General features: G+C 33.2%; 2 protein-coding genes across 6 annotated transcripts; one reads left to right on the top strand and one right to left on the bottom strand.

Annotated features, from left to right (window-relative positions):
- The first annotated feature begins 1242 nt into the window (after positions 1-1242).
- On the top strand, positions 1243-5019 carry LOC107934172 (deaminated glutathione amidase, chloroplastic/cytosolic). Its single transcript, XM_016866538.2, has 9 exons — positions 1243-1486; positions 1853-1989; positions 2578-2703; positions 3076-3134; positions 3413-3525; positions 3610-3702; positions 3810-3912; positions 4239-4321; positions 4765-5019. Exons 1-9 carry the CDS (start codon positions 1271-1273, stop codon positions 4804-4806), a joined length of 972 nt encoding a protein of 323 aa, XP_016722027.1. The 5' UTR covers positions 1243-1270; the 3' UTR covers positions 4807-5019.
- Positions 5020-6824: 1805 nt separating this feature from the next.
- LOC107934196 (MAR-binding filament-like protein 1-1) lies at positions 6825-13017 on the bottom strand. Of its 5 annotated transcripts, none has more exons than XM_041078117.1 (5): positions 12690-13017; positions 10745-11108; positions 8704-10627; positions 8328-8534; positions 6825-7409 (listed from the first exon to the last, which is right to left on the bottom strand). In XM_041078117.1, exons 2-5 carry the CDS (start codon positions 11104-11106, stop codon positions 7089-7091), a joined length of 2814 nt encoding a protein of 937 aa, XP_040934051.1. In that variant the 5' UTR covers positions 11107-11108; positions 12690-13017; the 3' UTR covers positions 6825-7088. The 5 variants fall into 5 exon arrangements, with proteins under 5 accessions (XP_040934051.1, XP_040934049.1, XP_040934052.1 ...); XM_041078115.1 differs by having other exon boundaries at positions 10745-11214; XM_041078118.1 differs by lacking the exon at positions 12690-13017 and adding an exon at positions 12362-12545.
- Positions 13018-14152: the final 1135 nt, after the last annotated feature.

A 14152-nucleotide genomic window follows, 5' to 3' on the forward strand; every position in this document is an offset into this window, starting at 1 on the left:
TACTAAGTGAATATTAACTTTTTTTAATTCTAAAATGTCACACCAATAAATTTTACAGTATTAATAATAGGACTTGAATTTTGAAATCTAAAAAATAGAGAAACTAAATTATTAAAAATAAAGTATAAGAACTAAATCCTTAATTTATAAGAAGTATGAGGGCTAATAATATATTTTAACCTTTAATCAAACATGGAATACTTTTAACTTACCCCTATTTGGTTTTAGCTTCTTGGTTTAGACAAAAACATTAAGTTTAAAAAATAAGTCTAGGCTTGAAATTTTAAAGCTTAAGCTTTATTCTACCCCGCTTATTTTTTATATTTATAATATTTTATAAGAAATTATATAATAAACGTATTGTTGGGGTATAGTAAAATAAATAAATAAATATATAAATAAACGTGACATTAGTTACATGCTCAACCTATTTGTTGAGTCTAAAAAACTCCACAAATAATGTATGAAATAATTACCCTATATTATATCATAATATTTTTATATATTATTTAATTTATAAAACATAAAATTTACATTAATCTATAATATTATAGTGTAATAATTAAAAATGTTAAGATATTAATATGCATAAAGTTGTAGATTTAATCAATGTTTTTTCAATTGGATCATTTTTAGTTACTGTATTTTTCAGATTTCAAAATTTTAGTATTAATACAAACGACAATAGTTGAACCGATTGACAATATTTTAAAGTAATACGTGGAAATAACAAGCTGACATAATATTACATATGAATAATATGTTTGCCGTATCAAAATTTGAAAATAGCATGACTTAACTTAATGAATTTAATAACTACCATTTGACCAGAACGAAAATATTAAAATTTGAAAAGTACAAAAATTGAAAACGATCAAATTAAAATATAGAGAGTAACTTCACAACTTACACATAATTTAACATAAAGACTAAAACCACAACTAGATTAGGTAACCCGTCTAGCTCGATAAACTCAACTTAACTTAAGTCTAGCTTGGGTAAATATTTTTATGTCTCAACTCAATTCGAATTCAATTTAAATAATAAAAAATAATTTTTAATTTAAATTTAAGTATAAAATATTTAAAATACTAATATAAAAATACATATTTAATATTTTATTATTTTTAAACAATAATACTTAATGTGGGTAGATGGATCGGCCCGACCCGATCCGACCCGGCATGAACAGCTCCAACCGCAACTTTTACTATTAACAAAACCTTTTTAAGTTTTGACAATAATTATCGTATCCACAAAAAAAAGTTCTATGTTAAATTGCTGTTTCCATTTCTGTCTCAACGGCGCTCGTCTTCCTCGTGCGCTCAGATCAAGCCACGTCAACTCGTACTCTAACTTTTCAACGGTCCAGTCAAGCGCCGACTCGGCCATGGCAGCACTCAACTCAATCCGAGTAGCCGCGGTTCAGATGACCTCCGTCAACGATCTCTCCTCCAATTTCTCCACTTGTTCTCGCCTCGTCAAAGTAAAAACAATACCTTCGTTTTTAGCATTATTTAATTTGAATTTGATGATGAAAATTTATAATTTTCTTCGTTGATCAACCCCGAAAAAGAAAGGGAGTTGAATTCAAGAATTTTTTGAAAAAAAAGGACATTTGATAATCACGGTTGAATAGTTATTCGCCCATTTTAAGAAATTAGGGATTTAATTAAAATTTTAAAGAAATTAGTATTAATTTGCTCATTTTTATCAAAAGCATTAATTTAGTTATTGATAATTACATTTTACTTTATAGTTTATATTCACCTTTAAAGAAGCAAAAAATGTAAATTAGTATAGGTATTGATGTTTAAATATATAATATTGTTGGGTTTGTTTAATTTTGAAGGAAGCAGCTTCAGCTGGGGCAAAAATGATTTGTTTCCCTGAAAGTTTCTCCTTTTTGGGTCCCAAGTCTGAGGATAGTCTTTTGGTTGCGGAAGCTTTAGATGGACCAATTATGCAAAAATACTGCTCTTTAGCAAGGTGCTAATTTTGATTGTTCTTATTTTCCTTGGTTTGTTTCATTGTATATACCGTTATTTTATTTTATTTTTTTAGCTTATGTTACTCGGATTTGGGTGAGGTTTGGATATGGGTATATGACCAATATAAGTTTACTCATTTTTCTGAAAACAATATATATATACATGGAGAATCACACCTTTGTACTTATGTTTGGATATGTGTAGAACACATGAACTTTTCGAATAATGAAAAGTCCTAGTAATGTTAGCTATGTTGCTCGTTCTTTATTTTTCTTGAAGTACTAGAGCTATATAGGAATTAAGACATATTCTTGTATACAACACTATTACCCGAGTTTGAGTAACATTTCATAGTGTTTAGCAGTTTGTCACTGTTTGCTTACTGATTACAGTTTAGATTAATGTTATTGCTTCTTGAGAGTATGAAAAAAAAAAGAATCAATGAATCGTTGTTGCCAATGGGATCTCTCTTCACTTCTTTTAATTTCATCTAATGACTTTGATTGGGTTATGGTATCGGTATCTGCATGTAATGAACATGTTTGAGTTATTGAGATTGACCTTTAGATGGACTTTATGAATGCAGAGAATATAGCATTTGGTTGTCCCTTGGAGGTTTCCAAGAGAAAGGACATGATGCACACTTGCGAAACACGCATGTTATAGTTGATGATGCTGGCAACATTAGAAGCACTTACAGTAAGATACACTTGTAAGATGCTTAAATTTCTGAGTTATAATGTTATTTTTCTTTATTTTAAACTGGTTGACTTAGAAAATTTACCGAGTTAGAAAAGGCTTCCGTGATTCATTGGCTATTGAAATGAAAATAACGTGTTTGACATTGTTTCAGAGTGACGTGGTCTGCATGCATATCTTATTAAGTAGGCTTTCTTTAATTGGATATGAAATATTTCTCCTGTTGGCTATTGAAATGTAAATAACGTGTTTGACATTGTTTCAGAGTGATGTAGTCTGCATGCATATCTTATTAAGTAGGCTTTCTTTAATTTGATATGAAATATTTCTCCTGTTATCTTGTTAATCCGGGTTTATTGACGTAATACTTTCGATACATTGGAAGGTTTGATGTGGATGTTCCTGGAGGATCAACATACAGGGAAAGCAGCTTTACTGAACCAGGTGATCGTCTCACATTGTTTTACACTATTGGTCTGGTCTGATTTTTTATTCTGTAATTCTTGCTACGGCTTGAGTGTGTAACTGATTCAATCGATTTGTCTTGTGATATCTTGTAAAACACCCAAAAGGGTATACAAATAATTTTGCTTAAAATACGACAATAGCATGTTCCTGCACTACGAATGTATGCAATGCAAGTAGAACAAGCCATTTGCATTTGCAAGAGAAGGCTCTTTCTTAAGCTATATCTAATTAATCTTAAATTTCCGTGTTTCTAGGGAAGGATATTGCTGCAGTAGACAGTCCTATTGGACGTTTGGGATTGACGATCTGCTATGATTTGAGATTCCCAGAAATTTACCAGCAGTTGCGGTTCAATCATGATGCACAGGTGGGTTCAGACCTCACATTGTTCACCTTCCAGTTTGGTTGTTTTCCATGTCATTAAAATTTCTCCATGGAATATGTTTTATAGGTCATATTGGTACCTTCAGCTTTTACCCCGGTTACTGGTCAGGCACATTGGGAGATTCTTCTTCGTGCTCGCGCAATTGAGACTCAGTGTTACGTATGGAATCCATTGCCTTTTTCCACCGTACTTTTTCTTAAATCTGTTTCTCTATATTGATAAATTTAGTTCATTGATGAGCCAATCTGCCAAGAATTCATTATTAGGTCATTGCTTCCGCTCAAGCTGGAAAGCACAACGAGAAAAGAGAAAGCTACGGTGACACACTAATAATTGATCCATGGGGCACAGTAGTTGGCCGATTACCAGGTTAGATGGAGTTTCCCTTTTGGTAATTGAACTCTTGTGTGGTTATTTCTTTTGTTACACGAAATCAGGTATGATTATCAGAAATGGTTATGTGTCCGATATGGGTATATTCAATTTTTCTTAGTTTCTTCATGTATTTGGAGTCTTGGAGGGTTATATCTTCATACCCATATTGGAAAATATGTTGAATTTGGAACAAGTAGTCCCTTTCCTCCTGCAGGAACAGAATGTTAACTTAGTAATTAATTGAATTTCTTTCCATTACTTCGGTGCTCCTATGGCAATTTAAGTGACATTAGAATCCTCATTTATTTTTCCTGTTTCAGATCGATTATCAACTGGTATCACCGTAGCTGATATCGATTTGTCATTGATAGATTCAGTGAGGAAAAAGATGCCAATTGCAGAGGTTAATTCCTAACTATTTCTTCAAGGCTACCTTAGACATCGCATGTTGTTTACCTGAAACATAAAATAGATCTAGTATCGTCCTTTTTGGGTGTCGTCGAAAAACCGATGGACACTTAAGGTTTTTTCCTCCGGCTTTAAAGAGAGCCCAGGGATGCCTCTTGAAGCTGCTGTAAAGCATGAATCATACCATTGAAGAATCAACCATGGTGGAAATCGAACCCCTGACCTCTACATCCTATAGGTCTGTGGTTCAATCCATGCCTTGCCCTCTTCAACACCATGGGTTTCCACCATGCATCAATTCTTCAGTGGAGTGGTCTCTGCACTAGAGAGGCTTCCAGAGGCATCCCTAGACAAAACCTTGAAGGTTTGTCGGTTCTTTTCCCCTAAAAACGATCAATTCCTGTTAATCTCATTATACTGTTATAATTAATCATCCAGCAACGGAAACCATTTGACTTCTGGAGACCTGCATCCTTATAGTTCTCGAAGATGATGGCCTGTTACCTTCATTCATATGTGTAAGTCAAAGCCACTTTGAATCCCTAATGCACACTCAAAGGAAGGCATGTTAGTTGATTAATAAGGATTGTTCTTACAGCTCTCTCGCGTCACTGTATCATTTGGATTCTGTTATGTAATAAACATGCATGAAAACCTTGTCAATATCTAGTCTTGCAAGTCTATTTTTCATCATGCTATTGTCTTGTAATGTATATAATTTAAGGTAGAAAAATCGTAAATAAAATGATTAATCATTTTATAATTTGCAACTTTAAATTTTATTATTCTTTAACATGAAAAATATACTTCAAAATTTAACGCAGCAAGGGTAAACTAATAAAATAGTCACTTTTGTTTGCCTCGGGTTACATTTTAGTTATTTATATTTGAAATATTACGTTTTAGTAGTCATTTATGTTATCATTTTGTTACGAAATGATCACTTTTGTTGCGTTATTTTTGCACTCAATTTTGACTGTAATTCATGCTTGGATCTTCCATTAAATTGATCTTTTGTTCTTCCATTTTAAATAAAAAATCCAACCGATTAATGGAGCACTCGATTTGATTTCTACTGTTTCGATTTAACAAAGATGGTTATAAAAATGGATAGTTTTTTTAGTCAAAATGGAAACGGAAATTAGAAGAAAAAAGAGATTAAGGGGTTTTTTTTTCAGTTCAAGGATTAATTTGATGCATATAAGGTTTAGATTGATTTTGATTATTTCGGGAAATTAAATTTATTTAATTAAAAAATTAATTAATTTACTTGGTTGGACATTCATTTTGGTATTTAAAACTCATTTTAATTGTCACATTAGACTCTTATTTTGGAGGTAACAAATCTTAACGATAGAGTGATCATTTCGTAACAAAATGATAACGTAAGTGACAAACGTAACACTTAAAACATAAATAGTTAAAATGTAACTTTAAGCAAACAAAAATGATATTTTGTTAGTTTATACTTATAACAATGAAGCATGAGCAAAGATGTGCTAGATTTTATTAATACCTCAGCTATTCAATGCTCAACAACTTAGTCCAATTATCATCATCATTCAATAACCAAACATTAAAACTTTTTTCAAATCTATACATCATACGAGTATCCCAGATCGAGACATAATCATGTAGAGGAAGTATCTTCCCAAATGTTTTAGGACAAAGAGATTGTATCAATTGAGAAATTTCATTGACCAGATGAAATACAAGGATCTTAGGGTTAGCATTTCAATAGCAAACACCTTTAACACATGTATTGTTTTCGTTGGAATCAATAGCTAGGCGTTTAGCCACTTGTATATCTTTGTGATTCAAAACCTTACAAGAATCAGTTCTCATACTTTGCATATTATTTTTTACATGCTTTATAATCATTCGACAACCGGTTCAAACCTAAATCCAAATAGATATGAAAAATTGCATAAATCAATGAAATATTTCATTAATTTTAGGGAGAATCTTAAATTTTTTGTTGTCAAATTACATAAAGTTAAATAAGAATTTTCTCGATTATATAAACAAAATAATCCACTATCAACGCACAACATAAAAGTAAACATATCCGTAGATTTATAAGAAAATAGAAAATTATAAACTTAGAGAGAGAATTACCCTCGGTAGATAAAAAAATTACACACTTTTAATTCTTCTCCTTTGTAGAATATCACATAAAGATAGATTGAACCAATTGGTAAAATCATCTTGGAACTCAAGAAAGAGAAATGCACCTATATTACAACAATCTATTAAAAAGTTAAAATGAACTTAAATAGAATTTCTTCTGGTTTTATGACCCATATGAACTACCAACTAGTATGACTTTATAATAAAGAAAACGAAGATATGAAAAATTATTTTAATTAAACCGGTCGGTCCAACCAGTAATACATCTAATAAGAGGCCTTAACAATTTGATCTTTTGCTTGAACGAAGAAATGCGTCTATATTTGCCTATACATATAGGATGACACAACAATCAAATTCCAAACATATACTAAAAAGATAGAAATTTCATCTGGTTTTATGAGATGGAAACCAACTACATACAATTTGTATGACCTTTATAACAAAAGAAAATGTGTCCCCTTTTTTCAGTTCTTTGCTCACCCAAGAACTTCAACAATGTAAAAACAAAGAAAAGAACAAAAAAACAGCCTCAAAGAACACGAATTCAAAAAAGTATAAAAAGACCTATATAAATCTATGAACAATATGTTCAGCCACCCATAAAACTGAAAACCAACCTTTTTAGCCGATCATTCCAGGAGGAATTCTCGAGTCAAATCAGGACTACCAAGAAGGTTAAAACTTTTGTTGTTGCTTAAGGTGTCTTTCAAGATTGTAATTTGGCCTTCTTTTAAAAGTATATCCTCATCCAAAGTTTCTATCTTCTTTTTTAACACCTCAATCTCTGAGTTTAATAACATGTTCTTCTCACTATATTGCTTCACCTCTTCCCACATCAAGTCTCTTTCTTCGGAAACCTTAGGTAGTATACCCCTCAAAATAGATAGTTCCTTCATTGATTCTTGTAAATCGTTCTGGAGACGGCTTATGTTGTCATCTTTCTTTAGTATCTGTTCGTATTGAAACCAAATAATTAGACAAATATGAAGAAGGGTGTCTTATTGTGAAGGGTAAGGCACCAATTCAATGGTAACTTCAGAATATTGAAAACACAGAAACTGGAGTAGCACAAACATCAAGCAACTACATGTAGGCCCTTATATCCAACCTATGTTTCTTAGTCTCTTCATTTTTCTTGGAGTACCCGTGTCAGAGGCATAATTTGGACATGAGTATGGAGTTAGGCCCTCCAAGGATTATCCAAATACATGGGAAGCTTAGGGAAAAATAAACATAACCGTGTTGGACAGGGATACCCAAAACTTGCACCCAAGTCCAAGTAAAATAGATTTCAGCTACCAACCCTAGTTTTTGTCAATTATAAGCAAGCTTTGGTTGGTAGAGTGGAAAGAAAATTGAAGGGTAGACAATTGAATGGAAAACATAATTTGTCTTTCCATAGGAATGCTTGGTAGGAAAGATAGAAAAGTGGAAAGAAAAATTACTTTTTCTTTCCATCCATTGCTTGGAAGGGTTGAAAAAGGAAAGGAAAGAAAGAAAACATTTGAAAATGCATAATTTTGAACATACACCTCTTTCTCATTTCTCTCCTCTTTCTCATTAGGATGGAAAATGATCGTCTTTCCTCACTTTTCTTCCCTACCAAGCACACTCAAAATTTATTTGCTTTTTACTTTTTCATTCCCTCCTCCCATCCCTCCACTTTTCCACCCAACCAAGCAAAGCCTAAATGATTAGCAAATGTGCAAATATGGCATAAGCAAATGCAAAAAACTAAATATCAGAAACCCAAAGAAGCCTGAATAGCTGGATAGTTACTGGTTTATACCTGCTACTCACTCACATGCAATATACAAAGGAAGATTTTCATGCACAGATACAGAAAACTTATAAGGATCAAATGCTACCTGCAGTTCAAGATCCTTCAATCTGTGGGTGAGGCAGGAAATGTTGTCCATTGCATTCTGTAATTCACATCGAAGGATATCATTACCTCTCACACCTGCTGCCACCTCGGCTTGCAACTGTTCGACTTCAAGCTCTTTAGAATATAGCTTTTCTCTCAACAAATTTGTCAGCAATGTTTCTGATTTAAGCTCCGTTCTTAGAATCTCCTAAAAAGTTTAACAAAAGCAGTGAGTATGAATTTAAAAGAAAACAAATAACCATGCTTGAAAATAAGAACCAAGTTTCATGAATAAACATTCTTAAACAGGTGATGAGCAGTGAAACCTCTGATTCGATATATGTTAATTTCAACCCTTGGCTTTATCAGGAACTTACTTCTGAAGATTGGTTATTGAGTTTCGTAGATTCCGAGTCAGACTCTGAGGCAACTGGATTGGATTTCTCCAGCAGCAAAGCGGAAATTGTCTGCAAACTCCTTGTTAAGCTTTCAATTCCACGTTTAAAGCATTGCACCTTTACATCAAATTCAACAATAAATTGACTATCTAAACCCTGCTGAGTTTCTTGAAGCTGACTGGTTTTTCCTTTGATGAACTCAATTAACTTGGAAGACAAATGAGTGCTCTCATTAAGCATAGATAGTCCTTGATCCTGCAAATAGTATACACGATTCCGCATTTCCTTGTCAAGCTTGAAGGTTAAGGCTCCAACGTCTTTGCCATTACCTTTTAAGCGATTCAGTAAATCTATATTCTCATGTCGAAGAGAATCAACTTCATGCCTACAAGACTCCACTTCCCTTCTTAATGCCAATTCTACACCAGTCAACCTCATTTGCTCCATTTGCAAATTTTTCACCCAAACTTCATTCTTTTCCATGGAATGCTTCTTCTCGATCTCCTGATTATATCCTTCTCGCAACCCTTCAATTGTTTTCTCTTGCTCTTTGCAGGTTCGAAATAATTTGGCAATGGACTTATGCAACTCCTTGCACTCCTTATCTTTCTCTTCAAAATTTCTTCTAATGCAATCAATATCTTCAATTGCAGCTTGATGCCTTTCTTGCGACTGGGACAGATTTTGTCTTAGAACTTCATTCTCATCATTCAGCTTTTCAACCCTTCTAGTCAACTCTTTAAGTTGTTCGGCAGAAGAAGTCATCATGCTTTTGTTTTCTGTTTCCTTTTCATTTAAGGAAGACACTTCTCTCTGAAGTGAAACATTTTGCTCCGCTAGCTCCCGAACTCGTTCGCGAAGCCTTTGCTCTTCTAACCGGTGCTTCTCAAGCTTAGACGACCAGTCACTTGACCTTCTATCTAACTCCTTTTCCAATCCCAATTGTATCTCATGTTTCTCTGTCTCTATTTTTTTTGTCTGTGACTCTAATTCTGCCCTTGCCATTCTCAGTTCATCCCTAGAATGCACTCTCTCCACAATTCTAGACTGTAGAAGTTCTGAAACCTCAAGTGCCAGGTTTAATTTGTCCTCTGATAGGTGTCTAATGGTCTCAATGAGAGACGAAACATTAAACCCAACATCACGAAGAAAGGTTTCCTGCCCAAGAGCTTCGGAAAGAAGCAAAACTCTATCCTCTGCTTCTTTCGATCTTCTTTGTAACTCCATATCTATATCCTCTTCTGTTTGGGAAGAGTTCAAACCATCAGAACATCCCCCAAAGAAACAATGTTGCTTCTCCAAGCCAGAGAAATCCTCATGATATCCAATATCATTTTCATAAGGCTCGTCTGTTACACAACCTTTTTGGGCCAACATATCCAATTTGGACTCGGGGCATCTATTCAAGTGTCCACCATATACATCTTCAGTGGTGATCGGAATATGAAGATCAAATTCTTTTGAACTTGATCTCGGGATATGAGTCTGAGAAAGCCTTTCAACCACATTCTTTGCAATCATCCGGGGTGACTCATGCCCGAATCCATTTTCCACCCAATCTCTAGACGAGAACTGATGACGTGTGCCTTTAGCTTCCCTAAATGAATGAAACTTGTTTTTCTCTTTGACACTATCTGTTGGAGACGAAGGAGCTGTATACTGAACTCGTGGAGGAAGCCTCCCGCCACCATTTCCGAGATTATTTCTTTTTGAACTGTTCTTTGACTTGCTACTTTCCTGCAGCTGTTCTCCATCAATATAGCGGTCCACAACTTTACTTGACACATTGCTAGAGCAAGAGGAAGAGCTTCCGGATGAATCATGGCGCATCCTCGAAGAACCAATAGCAGCCACTTCACATCGTTTAGCCTTAGGCTTTTTCTCAGGAGTAACAGCTCTTCTCCTGGAATAAACCACAAGAACACGAGTGGTATACCTTTAGATTTATACAGGTAAAAGAACAAGGTATGATCAACAGTTTTTATACTCCATACATTAACAAACACATCAAATTCCTTACCGTGATGACTGATCATACTGCTGGTGTGAAGTAATATTAGGAGACCTATTTTGATCATTTGAGGAAGGAAAATCTTGTTGTTCTAGACCATCAACAGGAAAGGCTGCTGATGTCAAAGAACGACTCCTTCGAAGAACTGGACTGTCACAAAAGCTAGGGCTATCAGGTATTTGCTTTTGAGATTTTCCAAAAAAACGCATAGGACTAAGAAAACCGTGTTCAGCCTTATCACTGCGTTGATCATTCAACCCACTTTCCAATGTGTTTTCCCGGAAAACTTGCTTGTCCGCTGACGGTGAAGGAACAGCAGCATTGCTATTACTACTGCTAGAGGAAGATTTGAAGAAAAACAGCTTCTTCATCTCTATATATCATCAACAAGAACAATCAGTTTTATCTCACAGAATTTCTGATACAAAATCCAAATCCTTTTATAACACAACCTTCCAAAGAATGGGGCCTCAATTAACCTGGAGATATAATACATAAACCCTAAAGTTAATCAAAAAGGAAAAAGGGGATCAAACAAACACACAAAAACATCATCAAAATCACTAGAGACAGTGGGGACAATCTATAAAGCAAGTACCAAGGAAATAAATCTTGGTTAAGAAAACAAATACATAAAATACAACTCATATCAACTTCACAGTATAAGAATTATATATCATATAGAAGAAAATGAAAGCATATGCAACATTGAGATACCAATCATGAAACAAAAAGGTACCTGATACATAGAAATATGGACTGGAAAAGCAAGCAATGAATATGAAACTGAGGTTTATGATTCATTTAGTTGGAAAAGCAAAGCAAGACAGCAAAATCAATAGATGTTATGTTATCCGAACTTTTCATTTTTTTATAGAAGTACATGTGTTCGACATTTGAACCAACACATTTCGGACATTAGATGAGGTATGATACTCTAAATATAAGAAACTATTAAAGCATATATGTATGTAGAACAATGGTATGCAATTTTAAAAGAACTAAAATTAGAAATTACAAAGCAAAAGTTAGTAATTAAGATTCACAGCAAAAAGAAAAAGATGGTTAAAAAAGAAAAGGAGAACCTGCAAACAGTTACAATAACTATAGCAAAAGAGCTAGGATTGTATAAATCAAACTACAAGAATCAGGTTTACCTATATATTAATAAAACTAGAAAATGCAAAAATATATACATATACCTACATATATACACTGATATGTACTGATTAATTATTACAAAGCTTTATTTTTATAATTTCTGAAACTTTCAGTAGCTTGCAAAAAGGTTTTTTTTTCCCATTAAACAAACAAAACTATTTTTATAAAACAGATAATCTGTCAGAGCTGAGCTTGAGATTCAATCTAAAATTAACTAAATCACCACCAACCCCTCAAGGTAGATTTATCAAAAGGACCAAATTACCCTGATTCACCATTTTCAACTACTGAAAAACCTCTCAAAAACCCCTTTAAGAAGGAATAAAAAATGAAAATAATTTCAGAAAGTTCTGATGAAATAGAAGAATATCAAGACTGAAGATCACCAAATAAATTTTAATTCAATTATGGGTGAAAAAATGATAAAGAATAGAAATGAAATCAATCTGTTGGAAATTGACTTACAAGAAAATCAGAAGAAAAAGATTATAAATTTTGTAACGGATCATGAGAAAATAATCAGTGAAAACATTATTTTCCACTCCACTTTAACTTTCTCAGGAACCAAACAGACCCACGTGAAAAAGAAAATAAACAGAGAGACTCACAAAATCCCCCTCCCCCCCCCCAACTCAGCTTTCTCTTCAAACGGTCAAAAAAAAAACGCCCAAAACATACCAAATTTAAACTAAAACCAAGATAATAAAATCATGAATTCAACGCAAAGAAAGAATTAACCTTAAAACATCAGGAAAAGAATAAAAGATTAAATCTTTGCATTTAAATTACTTACCATTAAATGAGTGATATACGGTATTATTTTTCTCAGGAAAATTCAAAATTCGAAAATTAAAAAAAAAAAGAAAAAGAAAATACAAAACCTCCCCGAAATTTAAGGGTTTTAAACAGGATTATCAAAGACAAAGTGAAAAAAAAAAAGAGAGAAAGTGTGCCAAAAGCAAGAGATTGACAAAAAGGAGCGGAGTCAACGGCGTTAAAGAACGGACGGAAATTCAGGATTTAACGGTGACGGAACATGTCGGCCGTTCAGAGCAAAATGATGAGAATGAGTGAGTGAAGGAGAGAAAGAGAAAGAGAGGCGGCCAATGGCAAGTGCAAAAGGAACGTTTCCTTTCATCGTTGGGTGGGGAAAATATGGGAAAAGGTTGAGGGTATTTTCGTCATTTGAGAGAATCTTTTGAATTCTGTTTCGTTAAGGGCGCGGGGGGCGAGGTTTTGATTGGGTGGAACCGGGTGTAGAAATTTTTCGTGTGGGTCCCACGGGGGGAGGATGAAGCTGGAGCGTTATTGGTGGGGTCAGGTTTTGACCGTTATGTCTAAATCTAAAAGCTTTCAGTAATCATATAAAACAATTTATGATGATTTTTCTAATTAATTTAGAGGAAAAAATATGTTTGAAAAAAAATATTTTTCCAATTATTAATTTTTAAATTGGATTTAAATTTTTAAATTTAAAATATTATATTTGATAATCAGAATTTTTTTATGAAAAATAAATTAGGTCATGCTTACAAAATAGCAAACTCAATGTCTTCTACCATTTTTCATCATTGTTTAATGGATCATTAAGAATAACCAAATGATCTAATATGTCTTCATTTAACTAACCTAAATGATAATCCAAAATTTAGTTTAGATTATTTAAATCATTAGTATTTTGGTGTCATTGAGGCTTTGGTTATGTCATTAAAGCAATGGTATTGAGATTTTGAGCATCTAATTCGTTTTTCATATAGTTATCTGACTAATTCCAATGTTATTTTAAGACTGGACCAATTTATTAGGGTTCGTTTGGATGGCGGTGTGTTTATTTATGGTCAATGTAAAAATAATGGTAACAGTGAGATTAGCTATTGTAACGACACTGTAGCATGTTAAGACTCAATCTATAAATAGGAGGATAATGTGCTTCAGTGCACTCGAACCCACGTCCTCCTAGATTGACAACACTACTTATACCAATTGAGTTAAAACTCAATCGACAATATTTGTCAAGTTTATTAAAAGTAACTTCATATTATATTCCAAAACTGAAAATCGAATTCTTGAAAGAATCTCTTAAATAAAATTCTTATCTCAATACTAATAAAACCCAAAGAGATTAGCCCCAAATGCATCCACATAAACTTCAACATTCATATTTAAAATAAAAAAATAAAAATTAATAACAAAATTCCTTATTTAAAAAAATAAAATATTTAAATAAATAATAATAATTACTTGTGTTTCTTCTTA

Source organism: Gossypium hirsutum, chromosome A10, assembly GCF_007990345.1.
Source record: "Gossypium hirsutum isolate 1008001.06 chromosome A10, Gossypium_hirsutum_v2.1, whole genome shotgun sequence".
In the NCBI taxonomy this organism is placed as follows: domain Eukaryota; kingdom Viridiplantae; phylum Streptophyta; class Magnoliopsida; order Malvales; family Malvaceae; genus Gossypium; species Gossypium hirsutum.